The 12,553-nt window shown below is 31.4% G+C and overlaps 1 protein-coding gene across 1 annotated transcript; it reads left to right on the top strand.

Annotated features, from left to right (window-relative positions):
- Positions 1–6,198: 6,198 nt before the first annotated feature.
- Positions 6,199–7,987, top strand: DIM1B (Ribosomal RNA adenine dimethylase family protein). Its single transcript, XM_020361890.3, has 2 exons — positions 6,199–6,618; positions 6,703–7,987. The coding sequence occupies exons 1-2, from the start codon at positions 6,244–6,246 to the stop codon at positions 7,405–7,407; spliced, it is 1,080 nt and encodes a 359-aa protein (XP_020217479.1). The 5' UTR covers positions 6,199–6,243; the 3' UTR covers positions 7,408–7,987.
- Positions 7,988–12,553: the final 4,566 nt, after the last annotated feature.

The following is a 12,553-nucleotide window of genomic DNA, read 5'->3' as shown; positions in this document are numbered from 1 at the left end:
GTTTATAGGTTAACCTATTTATATGATAAATAATATTATGTATTATAAAAAGTTATATAGTGTGTAATATATATATATATATATATATATATAAGATTAATATGTAATATATATATATATAGTGATTAATAATACTTTTTAATAAAACTAATTTAGTTTGAAATTTTGAAAGTGTTATTATTATCCAGATGAATTGTAGAGGCTTATGCTACAAACTTTTCTTGACATTTTTTAATCCAGATATATTTGTATAGTCTTTCTTTTTTGTATTTTTCAATTATGGATAATGGTTATTTTAACTAATGAATGTGAATTTCAAGAAGTTTTCAATATATATTTGGCATCAATGATCTTCGTTAATAAATTTAAATTTTGAATTCATAGAGAGGATTATAGTTTTTTTTAATATAATAACTTGTTAATTTTTTTAATGTTATTATTTTTAGTCTTTTGCATAGCATAAATAAAATTCATTATGATAGGCAAGGTGGTAATTACATGAATAAAAATCTTGGCTCGTTTTTTAGCATGACGGATTAAGGTTTCTAACTCACCAACTTGCTTTAATCTATTATATTTTGACCAGCCCAAGAGAAGTTAAAATGGGGACGGACGGGATCACTTCTTATAAATCACATTTTTTGTCTTTTAATTTTATTTTCTCATTTTTTATAATTTCTAAAACATTAATTTGAAGAAAGTTTTTATTACCATTTAGTGATGATTTAATATACATACATTTAGCATGTATTTTTATTGAGGTTCACTTGCCTCCAACCTCCATTCCCAAAAGCATCTCCTTATGTTTCGAAGAGACATTGAAACTTAGGCCACGTAATTGCAATGTCAATACAAACACGACTTCAATGATATTTGGTCACATATCACCAAGGAATAACGTGATTAAATGCATGCATACCACTACTAAATGATTATCATAAAGTATTTTTAAAAGTTTTTATTTTTTTTAAAAAACTAAAATAAAAAGTTTGATGAAGAGATAGGCATAGGCAGATAGGAACGCGGTTGACCATTTTCTCACTCCCGTGTGGGGGCCTTGTTATTTTATTATGCGCAGGCTTGGGTGAATTAAAGTTCGTTATTCGTTACTTTTCTTTCTTCTTTCAAAAGACAAAAAGATAGAGAAAGCAAAGGTATATTTTTAGCTACCTAATTTACTTTACAATAACCCATTATTTATACCTGAAAATTCATTTTACCCTGCATGTGTTCCTTAAATTTATTATAAGCTTTGAGCAACCCATAGCATGAGTAGATGTGGTTTCATGGTTGGTATTTAGTAATGAGTGGGTGTTTGTTTTTCATTTTGAAACGCAATTCTTTCGTCTCTTTTCACGTTTATATACGGATTTACATAAAAACAGCTATTCATTGCTTCAAGTTGAACATGAAAAATCATGTTAAAACGCGAATGCAAACACACGGTAAGTCATGACATTCATGATATCTGTCTCGGAAGATGAATCACCCACGTGGCCATGTTCTCAATGCACCTAGTAATTCCGTTTCACACTCTCCTTTACCATGTTATCAATTCTTGTTAATCAACATGTTATGTTTCTATAGCTTTTATTTGTCTTGGTCTTCCACCTTTCATCAACGTTTAACGCCGAAACCAACGGATATGGAGATTGGAATTTTGGAACTCAAAGGCAGTGCTTTTGTAGATCTCATTTTGGTCTACCCACTTCCTAATTGTTTGCATTCTTTTTATTATAATTGTGGAAATCAAATTTAAACTTAACATATTTATGAATCTTTTAAGATTTTTTAATTAATTTCATGAGTTAAACAAAAATTTGTACTTGGGTACTTATTCATCCTCTATAACTTTTGTAATTGAATCTATAAAGTGATTAGAATTGTTGCACACTGTTACATGTATGATAGTTTTAAATCATCACAAATTAACTCTAAATACTCAATTACTAAAACCGTAAAAGATTACAAATTTTTAAAATCTACGAGCATAATTAAAATTTTCTTAAAAAAATTTAAAGAACTACTAATATATTAAACCTTCTAAAAATTATTAACCTTTATCAACACGTTATGGATCTATAAAATTGAGTTCAAATCGATTAAACAAAAATTTCAATTCAACTCTTATAATATATATAAAAATATATATAATTAAAGTAAGAGATCATACTAAAAATAACTAAATTTCTCCACATAAATTAGTTTTCATCAAATTCGATAATATTTACCTATAACTCCACCAATGACTGAGAGAAGCCAAAAACTACTCAAACTTTTACCAATACATCAACTTTTGTATATAGTGAACTTTAATTATTTCATAGCCACTCACACCATAAGTCCGTACCAAATATACTGCAATTATCTTGTCTCAATCGGTCATTTACTATACATAATTGTCATTTCTGTACGTTTATGTACATTTTGGATTGCAAATAAAAAAAATATAAAAAAAAAACCTTTTGTTGATACTACAAAATAAATTATGCTTTTTGTGTTATTCCTCCATAAATCTCCCTCAGTCGCTTTCCTCCCATGAATTATTCAATGCGTGATATATATATAAAAGATGCTCTATAAAAGCATAAAATATGAACATTTTAAATGCTTCACGTCCCTCTATATATACAAGTGGTTTAGGTTTATCGTAAAAATAAACCTTCATTTGTTGCTTATCTTTCATGAAGAAGTTCAAATATCAGATATGCATATTTTAATACTTTGATCAAGAAAGATTATTTGTAGCGATAATTAAGCAAACATGCATACTTTTAATATAGTATTAAAGTTAAAGTTCAATATGACAATGATTAGGGTCTCCTCATTGGAATTATGGTGTTTGCCTCAACTTTCTAATATTTTCTCCTTAAAATAGAAGTTGATTTTTTTTATTCAATAAAAAAGTTTAACTAATTCCCACCGTTGCTTCTTATAGAAGGTTTTTTTTTTGTTCATGACTTGTGTTAGTTTTTTTTTTTTTTTTTTTTTACCATGTGCAAGAGTTTAAAGTTAAACACACTTGAAAAATTAATTCTTAAAAATTTAACAAGCTTTATTTTTTATATATATAAAAGGGAAACGTATTTTTAAAAATAACTAAATTAAAACCGTGGAAAAAATAACTAAATCAATTTAAGAAATTCCATATCCTAAATTTTCTCTCCCTCTTATATGAATTAATTAATATGACACTATGAAATGGAGTTTTTCGATAAAATGAATTAAACTATTAAACTAATATAGTGAAATTATGATTTTTTTTAAATTAAGCTTAAACTTTAACTTTAAAGTAGCTCCTCGTTAATGTCTAAGAATGTAATTTATTTTAAACAATGAATATATTTCATTATCTTTTGAAAAAAGTATCTTCGAGAGTGTTGTGAACCATACTATATATTAATAGTTTAAACCTTTACTGCATCCTAAGTTGTAGTTTTTTCATTTCATTATCGTATTATTGGTAGCTTTGGCCGGATTTTCAAAGACGAAATATCGTTCTTTAATTTTTATATATTATGATGTCAATTCAGTTGTTTTGAGAGTAAGCAAAGTTCGTCTCGTGCAAAAATACGTTTTTATTCCCTCTAAATTTTTCAAATTTTAGTTTTAGTTTCTTTAAATCTTTTTAATTATATTACTTTCTAATCTGAAAATACAACTTTTAGCTTTTAAAATTTCAAAGTTATTTATAAAACACTTAAAAATAATATATAAAGTATTGTCTAAATCATTTTAAAAATAAAAGATGATGTATTTTCAAATTAAAAAGGCTAAAATAAAATAAAAATTAAAACTATTTTTTTGGAAAGACATAAAAACATATTTTTATCATTCTTACCATCAAGTATACCAGTCATTTTGTCACGGTTTAAAAGAAAAAATATAGATTATGGAGTGACCACTATTTTTCAGTCGTATGGCAAATTTGGGTACTTACATCACCATTCAACAGACATTCCCCCCTTCTTATGTTCTTTTGCTTGCCAATTACAATTAAAAACGTTAAAAGATTCCTTCATTTATATTTTTTGTTATATGCGTGTTTCTTATAAGTAATATCATCATTTCCGGCCGTTAGTGTGAAAAAATATTATAAAAAAATTATTATTTTATTATATATTAAATTTATAATTAATGTAGCATAATTAAATTTTAAATAATAAATAAAAATTTACGTTGTTTAGATTAGAATAACAAGAAAGTTAAGTAACAAATAAGAGATGATTTATTTATGGAAAAAAATGTGTTTTGGACTTGGTTTATGTATTTTCTTTTATTTAATAAAGATATATAACTTCCTCCTCCTCCTAGGTCAACTTCAATAGAGATATATATTAACTATATTATGTATGACGCATTTGTTCACACCACCACCTTCTTCTTTCAATTTCCGCCATCACCAAACTTCATTTTTCAATCCACAACTACATTAATGTTCTTCCCAAAGCGCTTTACAAAATCCATCAGCACTAAGGAATCCAATTAACTCAATAAAATTTAAGATGCTAAAATTATATAATCATTTTACTTGAAAAAAAATTTAAGAACTAAAAGTAGAATTAAATTTAAAACTTAACAAACTTAATATACATGTAATTTATAACTGAATCACCGCGTAGAAATTGTTTACACTGCCTATTGTATATATCATTATTTTATTGAAATGGAATAATATGAGTTAAACTTTTGATGGCGTAAAGTTGCTCATCTAATTCAATAATCTTTTTTGGTCCATCATGTTAATATGCGCTGGCTATAAATAACTAGACCAATCTTCTAGAAGTGAATTGATTAATTGATCTCTTGAACTTTATTCGCTTTCTTTTAACTCGTTTTTGTGAATCTGTGATGTAAATGTACTTATATTTTATATATATACTTGGCGCCAAAATACAGGCTTCTCCCTATTACCCTGTTAGGTAAGGTGCATGGTGTCAACAATGTTTTGGATGAGACCATTATTCTGTCATAACCACCCTTTTTCTTTTTGCCTAATTTTTCAATAACTAAAATTCAAGGAAGGTAGGTTGGTCCAAGATTTTAAAATATTATCAGTTAATGCTAATGGATTATTATTTACATCACTCACAGCTAATCGTAATATAAGGAAGCAATATTGAATCAACTATAAGCAGCGCTTGCACTTACATGTAAGAAAAAAGAAAGTTGTATCAATTAAGGATGTGTCGTAACCAAGATTAATTCTTAATTAAAAAAGAACCATTAGAACATGTCGAGTAGAGGTTGCTTACTGGATATGCTCTTAGAAAATGAAAATTTAATTATTTTGGCACCCCACCAAGAAGTGAAACAGCGACCACCAAAATCACCTTGTTATTATCTGTCATAGAAAAGGATAACACAGGTGAGACAATGCAATTGTTTTTCTCACCCAGTGTTTAATAACCAAAGCAAGGACCAATCATTTTCTATTCCAAATGCTCAAAAAAAGTACTTGATTCAAAGGGATTGAGAGCACCACAACTAGAAATGAATTACGAATTCCCCCAAGCTTGAAACAATCATTGGTTGGTTCCATGCTTTGTTCATGTTTGTTGGTTTGGGTAAGCAGAGTAGAATTGCACTTTAACCCGATCATTCGTATAAATAGACAAGTAGAAAGCTTGCAATGATACAACGACAAGAAGATGACTCCAATCTAGCTAGTTCCACCATCGGCTACAACTCAAAGTCGTTTTTGTCCCACAATATGCACATGTAATGATGTATGGCTAATGGGGACACATTTCGAACCCTTCGCTTTGACCATAGATACAACTACGAAAATCATAGCTTCTAAATTCTATCAATTCAGGCCCCACATTTTAGTTTGACCTTGCTAAATAATTAATATAAAATATGCACCGTCAAAATAGTGCAATTCGCTTTGAGATTAAGATTAAACCTTATAAAAGAAAATATTAACCTATTTTTAAATATTTAATAATTTAAAGTTTTTAATATTTGATAGTATTTATAATTTAAAAATAATTTTAAATATTCAATAATTAAATAGTGAGAAAAAAGAAGAGAGAAGACAATAAAAGATGAGAGAGAGAGAAAAGAAAGAGAAGGGGGAGAAAGAAATATGTTAATAGTGGGCTTTAGGGGGATAGGAGCCCAGTGAGTTTCTTGCTATGTCTAAAGACGAAAGGAAGTGTAGTTGGGCTTTGGGTCCAGTACTTAGTCTTTGATGGGCTATGGAAGAAAGGAGGCAACTAGGTATCTGTGTGTAGGTTGATGTTGCACGAGAGTGATAGCATGAACATGCTTGGCGCCACGAGACGCGTAGTTGGAATAATTCCTCGTAGGGTTCGATCAGTGCGGCAAGTGCATGGAGATGGCGATGGCGATGGCGATGGCGAAGAGGCTTTACGTTTTTACAAGAGCAGAGGCCAACACATTCTCATCAACCCTCGAATTCTCGACACCATCGTTCGGAAATCCGCCATAAACCCCACCGACACCGTCCTCGAAATCGGTCCCGGCACCGGCAACCTCACCCTCAAGCTCCTCGAAGCCGCGCGCAAGGTTGTCGCCGTCGAGATCGACCCCCGCATGGTCCAGGTTCTCGAGAAGCGCGTCCTCCAACGCGGCCTCCAAGGTAAGCTCAGGGTAAGTGTTAACTCGCCACACACCTCACCTATTTGATGAAATGCCCAACCCAAAGAAATAAGGGTTTTCTTTTGGTTTTCGCAGGTTATGAAAGGAGATGCAATGAGAACGCAGTTCCCGCGGTTTGATATTGTCGTGGCCAACATTCCTTATGGGATATCTTCCCCTCTCGTGATTAAATTGGTGTACGGAGCGACGCCGTTTCGGAGTGCCACGCTTCTGCTGCAGAAAGAGTTCGCGCGAAGGTTATTGGCTAGGCCCGGTGACTCTGGCTTTAACCGCTTATCGGTGAATGTGAAGCTTCTGGCTGACGTGGAGCTTGTGATGGATGTAAGCAAGAGGGACTTTCTCCCTTCCCCTAAAGTTGACTCTTCTGTGGTTATAATCCGCCCTAAGGGTCAGGTTCCCAATCTGGATCTCCATCAGTGGAGGGCATTCACTAGGACTTGTTTTACTCACAGAAGCAAGACACTTGGGGCATCCTTTAAGCAGAAAGGGAAACTTTTTGACTTGTTCAAAATCTCCAATGAAAATGATGACTCTTCACCCCACAAGGGTGATGATGCTCAAGATATAGGACGGTTTACCTCCTTCAAGGAAAAGATTCTTCGAGTGCTCAGAACGGGAGGGTTTGAGGATAAAAGGCCTTTTAAACTTTCTCTCGAGGAGCTTCTGCATTTGCACTCTTTGTTTAACCAAGCTGGCATATATTTTGATCACCGTCGAGATCCCAAGTGTGATGACAGGTTTGATGACGAGGGTGACGATGAGGACGACAAAGAGGAGTAGTTCATTCCGCCGAAAAGGCGAGATGCTTATCAGCCGCATAATATCATTCGTTTGTTTTTTCATTAGAATGCAAGCCTTCTTGATTTGAGGGTATTTGGAGAAAAAGTATTGCACACGCGGAACATTAACGAGAGTATGGGAAGTGAGAAGACTTATTAAATCTCGTATGGTTGATCGAGATTGGTTTTTTTTACTTAATTAATACGGTCGAGGTAAGATTGAATGATCAAAATCAACGCTTTTTATGCTCTTAAATTCATGTTACGGTAAATGGTAGTAGTTAGAAGCAGATGAAATATTCGTTCGGTTTGGCAATGGATTCGATTTAAGTTTTTATGGCACAACTTGGAACTATCTTTTGACTTCCCTGTGTTAAAGAGAGTTGTTGTACCTCTAGGTTTTAGTTATAGAAAATCAAAATGTTGCATATTACTTTTCTATATTACTATTATACTGTCTCTTATCTTTGACGATCATTACATACTTGATGAATAGATTTCAGATTGTCAAGATTTTTCTTAGTTTATTTGTTGCTAATGAATAAATTTTGCGTAAGTATGTTGCAGTTGAGGCTGTACCACTGTCGAAATCTTAGCTTGTATTATTGTTGGTTGAAAAGTGTTGTGAATAAAAAATGCATGTATTTGATCTATTAATGGCATGAATATGTACATTATTGTATTCAATACAAGAATTACAATGTTTTTAGACATAATATCGATCTAAACACATTAAAAACAACATATTCAGATCAAGTGAAAGCGAAAATAAGAATCACAAAAATCAATCTCTAGTCATTGTTTTCTATTATAAGTTTAGTTCTAACTCGTGTCAAAGTCCCTTCATAGCTGGTCCAAACTCTCACTCTTAATATACGATGATGTTATACGTATAGATAAGTGCAAATTTAGTAACTTAAAAGAAGAACAATACACACCTTATATAGAGTTTTGACTATTACAAAATTCAACAAAAAAAATCTTCACTTACTAGATAATGGGTATAACTATGTAGTTGTTACAAGAATAATGAGTTGAATCTAGACCTATAATGAATCACATTAGAAATAATTTCTACATGAAAATAAGAATATTTTCAAATTAGAAATATTCTCTTCAACTAAAAGGCATGTCTGTTCGTGTTAAAAAGGAAATAACTTACATTTTCTCACATAGTCCATTTAATTCATTATCTAGTAGAATAAGAAACAAAAATATATGAATCATGGTAATAAATTCTTTAAGAGTAAATATTATCTCAAATGTATCACAATAAATGAAGTCTCTCACATTAGTTCTTCAACTTAATGAATGAATCATATGTTTACTCTATGTCAAAAGTAAATTATATTTTTTTAAAAATGTGCGCAAAATAAATGAGAAAACATCAAATTGAATAAGAGTTTCTTCAAAACAATAAATGCACTTACAAGAATGTTACATCGTCAAACTAAGTTATATTCGTGCTACTAACTCTTAAAATTCTTTGATGGCATGCCTTTTGTCAAAGGATCAACAACCATCAACTCAATGTTAATATGTTCAATGACCGCTTTCTTTTCTTTAACATGTTTTCTTATGGCTAAGTATTTGATGATGATATGTTTATTTCGGCTTCCACTCTTATTCTTAGCCATAAACATTGCATCAACTTGTCACAATACAACTTCAATGGCCTAGAAATAGAGTCTACAACTTTAAGCCCAAATATGAAACTCTTCAACCATACACCATGTGAGGTAGCCTAAATTGAGGAAGTTTTGCATTACTCCTCACACTTCTCACCATATCCATTAAAGTTCGATTTCATTTTTCTGCCACACCATTTTGATTTGGAGAACAAGGAGTAATGTACTGGGCAACAATCCCATGTTTTTGAAGAAATTTTGCAAATGGATCGAGCACTTGTCCACTTTCTGTTTATCTACCATAGTATTCTCCACCTTTGTGTCACCTCACAATCTTAATTTGCATTCCACATTGTTTCTCTACCTCAACCTTAAAAACTTTAAAGGCACCTAAAGCTTCATCCTTAGAACAAAATAGGTAAAGATACATGTATTGTGAGTAATCATTTTTAACGGTGATAAAGTATCTCAGACTATTAGCTTTCATGTTTAGACAACATATTTTTGTATATATGATTTCCAATAGGTTTGAGCTCTTTTTTGCACCCTTTTTAAACTTGTTAGTTTACTTACTCTTAATGCAATCCACACAAATCTTCAAAATCAATAAAGTCCAAAGTACTCCTTCTTTTACTAATCGATTAATTCTCTCAATGGAGATATGTCCCAATCTCCGGTGCCACAACATAGAGGAATTCTCATTCATAAAACATCGTTTTAACCTGGTACATACATGCATAGAATTGTAAGTAACATCCTTTTGCAAATTAAGTGAATAAAGACTGCATAGAATTGTAAGTAACATCATTTTACAAATTAATTGAATAAAGACCGCATATAATTGCAAGTAACATCATTCCACATATGAGCTCATCTTGCTCGTTGAATAAATGTATTGCTCACTACCTATTAACCTTCTTTGGTCTTCCATACCCTGCAAAGTATTAGAAATATGGATTGTAGAACTAGAGTCAATCCACAATGTTATGATCAATCTTGACTATATTAGATTCATAATAAACAAAAGCAAATAAAGTACCTTTCTTATTGAGTCAAGTTTTAAACTTTGGGCAATTTTTCTTCATGTGCCCCTTCTTCTTGTAAAAGAAACACTTTGAATATTTTTTAATCATCGACTTGGCAAGAATCTTTCCCTTGTAGTTAGCTTGATACTTTTTATTCTTCACTAAAATAGTCACGTTCACCTTCTTGCCTTCTTCCATTGCCAATCTCTCCTCCTCTTGAACACACATGGTCATAAATCATTGATAGACCATATAACCCTACGCGTTTTTATATAGAAGTTCTTGAATGGGACATATTAGTGAAGCAAGGTGCATAAAATGTTGTGCACTATGAAGGACTTCGACATAGTAACTGTAACAGCCCAAGCAACCCATATAGTCCCACATCGGTTAGGAAGGAGAACGAAGCATGCCATATATATGGGTGTGGACACCTTCCTTGTGTAGACGCGTTTTGGGGGTGGCATGCGTGCCATTGCCAGAAACAAATCCGTGAGGGCTGCGGCCAAAGCGGACAATATCTACATGCGGGTTGCTTGGGCTGTTACATTGGTATCAGAGCCGGGGCCCGGATCGGTGTGCCAGCGAGGGCGCTGGACTCCCTTGAGGGGGGGTGGATATAGTCCCACATCGGTTAGGAAGGAGAACGAAGCATGCCATATATATGGGTGTGGACACCTTCCTTGTGTAGACGCGTTTTGGGGTGGCATGCGTGCCATTGCCAGAAACAAATCCGTGAGGGCTGCGGCCAAAGCGGACAATATCTACATGCGGGTTGCTTGGGCTGTTACAGTAACCTTCAAGGTTTTTATATGAGCCACTATATCCATTATGTGCATGATGTGATCACACACTCCTTTTATCTTAGTGAGCTTCATGGATGAAAACTTCATTATATGGGTGTTTTCATGGGACTTGTTAGATGGAACAAATTGTTCATCAATTGTCTTCAAAAGATTATTAACATTCCCATGCTAGTTAACAAACCCTTGGATTCTAGCAAAAATGTTGGTCTTGGATACTAGCAAAAATGTTGGTCTTTAAGAACATAATAGAGAGACGATTAGATTGCTCTTACTTTTCATATGAATCAACAATATCTGAAGTGTTGGTTTTAATAATACTTAGTATTTCATCCTTTCGAATACCATAATCAATGTCCAATCAGCTTAAATGAAGAAAAAATTTCTCCTTTCACACCTTGTTTCAGGAAGATCACATTAATGTCATAGATATTTGTAGATTGAGAAATTGCAAATTTCAAAAAATACAGGCTCAAGATCATTTACAAATTGAGACTAAAATAAATGTTATGTTTTATTGATGCATGTCTTAATTTATGAATCTAGAGATATAAAACTTGTCTATGGATGGAAGTCTTACTCAATTAGACGCATCATATAGCCTTTATGACTAAATTATTAAATTATACTCCTTTTCTTAATTCTTATGGGCAGATTAAGAAATATAACTAAATTTTATCCTAATTAATCGTACTAATATAATAAAATTCCTATGAGTAGATTTTATCATGTCATGTGTGATTAATCACAAGTTATGTTCCTAATGTAACATTGTAACTAATGGTTTTTAACTTGTGTTTTCAACTTCTAACTACTTGTCAAACATAGAGTATTTTCAACTTCTAACTACTTGTCAAACATAGCCTAACTTTATGTGCCTATTAAACACTTGAACTTTACAATTCAATCCATAAATTAAGTATTCCCTCCGTTTTTTTTTCATAGTCGTTTTGTCAGAGTTTGTTATTTTTTTTCATTGTCATATTACTAAAATCAATGAGTTATTAATTTTTTTCTTCCATTTTTACCCTTGATAATTAATACATGTTTCCTGAATAATGTGTGTATTTATTTTTAATGGCTACCTAATTTTTCTCCAACTACTCATATAAAGTTAATGTGCATTTATAAGAGCAATATGTTTCCAACAAAATACTATAAAAAAACAAAAAAAGGGACAACTATTTAATGGAGTAGTTCAACAGTCTAAAAAATGCAACAAAAAAAAAGGATAAAATAGGAAAGTAAGTAATAAATATTTTTGAAAACTAAAATATCAATGATTTCCTTAAATCCCGTGCAAAACCTTAAACGATTATGAAAAAAAACGGAGGGAGTAGCATTTATATATTATTGTGAATTAAATAATATATATGGAAAAGTATTTTACATTGATATTTAGTTACAAACTAACATCTATAATTATAACAAGGTATTTTTTTTGTACATATTTTATTTTTAATTTTACTCAAAACTATTTTCCATAAATTATTATTTTTTCCTGTAAGCTCCATGTTATAAATCACTTACTCATTTTAGATAACTACCTACTTCACTATTTTTTTATTTATTAATTTTTTTAAAATAAAAGAGACACATTTTAAATAACTACTTTCAATTATTTTTTTTTTACTCTTTTCAAAATCAAAGAGATACAAAGTGTCTCTTTTTTGTTAGAGTATACCAAGTTT

The sequence above is a fragment of the Cajanus cajan genome, chromosome 11, assembly GCF_000230855.2.
Source record: "Cajanus cajan strain Asha chromosome 11, NIPB_CcT2T_4, whole genome shotgun sequence".
NCBI lineage: Eukaryota > Viridiplantae > Streptophyta > Magnoliopsida > Fabales > Fabaceae > Cajanus > Cajanus cajan.
Note: the sequence above shows the minus strand (reverse complement) of the source record. Positions and strands in the feature narration are given on the sequence as shown.